Below are 1,612 nucleotides of genomic sequence, written 5' to 3'. Positions count from 1 at the left end.
ATAACTTTTGAACGGATTGTCCGATTTTCCCCAAACTTTCACTGATGTGTTCTACTAATACTGTTGCATTCACTCAATCCACATGTCTATGAAGGTGGACTTGTCCTTTAACTGCGTGCACCTCTTGTTTGTTTGTTTGTTGTTGTTGTGGGTTTTTTTTCACCAAATTTCCTAGCTGGTGGTTTCTCCAATGTGTGTTTTCTCGCAGTTACCACATGGAATCTGGTAGACTACCCCCCGCTTGCTCATCGATGGATCTTTTATCTTTAGGATGTATACCAAGATGTTCCCCAGTTTTGCGTGTGGTTTGAACACTGTGGAAATGTGGTATACCTGATAGACCCTTTGCAAGGCTTCAGAAATGCCCTTCACATATGGGATGGTTACCGGTTCCTCCTCTGACTGGTTTGTTTAATTTGGCCTGTGGATTTTTCTTGGTCTGATTTCCCACCTTTTTCCATTGGGTTTTCTTGAAAGACCAGCTGGGGTATCCTCATTTCCTGAGAGAGGACTGGATGTATTCTTCCTCTGCCTTCAAGTCTTCCTCCTCAATGACGATACTCAGTGTGCTCTGTCCATGAGTGTGCGGATAACCCCTAACTTTTGGTGGAGTGGATGGTGTGACTGGAAGTTCAGGTACTGTCCCGTGTGTGTCTTTTTCCTGTAGACGACAATCTTGGTTTTGCCATCCGGTCTTTCGGTAATCCTGGTGTCCAGGAAGGGGGTAGAGTTATCCGCCTTCAGCTCACGAGTAAATTTCATGCTGCTTGTGTCATCAACCTGGTCCAAGTGTGCCAAAGTGAGTCTTTCGAATGTGTCCCTCTTGACTATGGCGAGGATGTCATCAACATAACGCTTCCAAACTCTACGTTTGATGTCATCATGAGCGGAGGCGATGGCATCTTGTTCCATGTTCCACATGATTGTGATGTATGCGACAATGGGGGATCCCATTCTCTTAGATCGGCGTGCGCCAGCTACGTCGGCTAATGATGTGAAAACAACTTTCGCACAGTGATCGTCCACCTTCATAGACATGCGGATTGAGTGAATGCAGCAATATTGGACAACTTGGAGGAAAATTGGACAACTCATTCAAAATTTATGAATTTTTGAAGTTTCTGCTCAGACACTGCTGGATGAGAAGACTACTACAGCTTGTGATGTCATATGTGTACAACGATATAAAGAAAACATAAGGAAAATTCAACATATTTTCACTTTTCTTGCATAATAAAAAACGCTTGACTTGCCTCTTTCAGAAGGAAGGGGAATAACACTAATCTTAACATAGGTTAGTGCCAAGTCGAGGTAATATGCACTCTTTTCACAATTTTTTTTTTGAAATTCTCTTTATATTTTCCTTATACGGTTGTGCGCATGTCACATATGATGTCCTGTAGTACATATGATACACTGTAGTAGTCTTCTCATCCAGCAGTAACTGCGCAGACACTTTGAAAATTCATAACTTGTGAATGGATTTGCCAATTTTCCCCAAACTTTCCCTGATGTGTTCTAATAATATTGCTGCATTCACTCATGCCACATGTACAAAGTATATGAAGGGGGACTCGTCCTTTAAGAAGCCTACAGATTAAGTAGGCCAAAA

The 1,612-nt window shown here is 42.3% G+C and overlaps 1 protein-coding gene across 1 annotated transcript; it reads right to left on the bottom strand.

The window, feature by feature from the left end:
• Positions 1 to 561: 561 nt before the first annotated feature.
• LOC140235368 (uncharacterized) lies at positions 562 to 1,038 on the bottom strand. Its single transcript, XM_072315397.1, has one exon. The coding sequence runs from the start codon at positions 1,036 to 1,038 to the stop codon at positions 562 to 564; it is 477 nt and encodes a 158-aa protein (XP_072171498.1).
• Positions 1,039 to 1,612: the final 574 nt, after the last annotated feature.

This window comes from Diadema setosum, chromosome 11, assembly GCF_964275005.1.
Source record: "Diadema setosum chromosome 11, eeDiaSeto1, whole genome shotgun sequence".
NCBI classification, from domain to species: domain Eukaryota; kingdom Metazoa; phylum Echinodermata; class Echinoidea; order Diadematoida; family Diadematidae; genus Diadema; species Diadema setosum.
The sequence above is the reverse complement of the archived record's forward strand: the minus strand, read 5'-3'. Positions and strand labels throughout refer to the sequence as shown.

Excerpts from the sequence above, each read along its gene's own strand:
- LOC140235368 (XM_072315397.1), bottom strand. The coding sequence starts at position 1,038 with ATGTCTATGAAGGTGGACGATCACTGTGCGAAAGTTGTTTTCACATCA.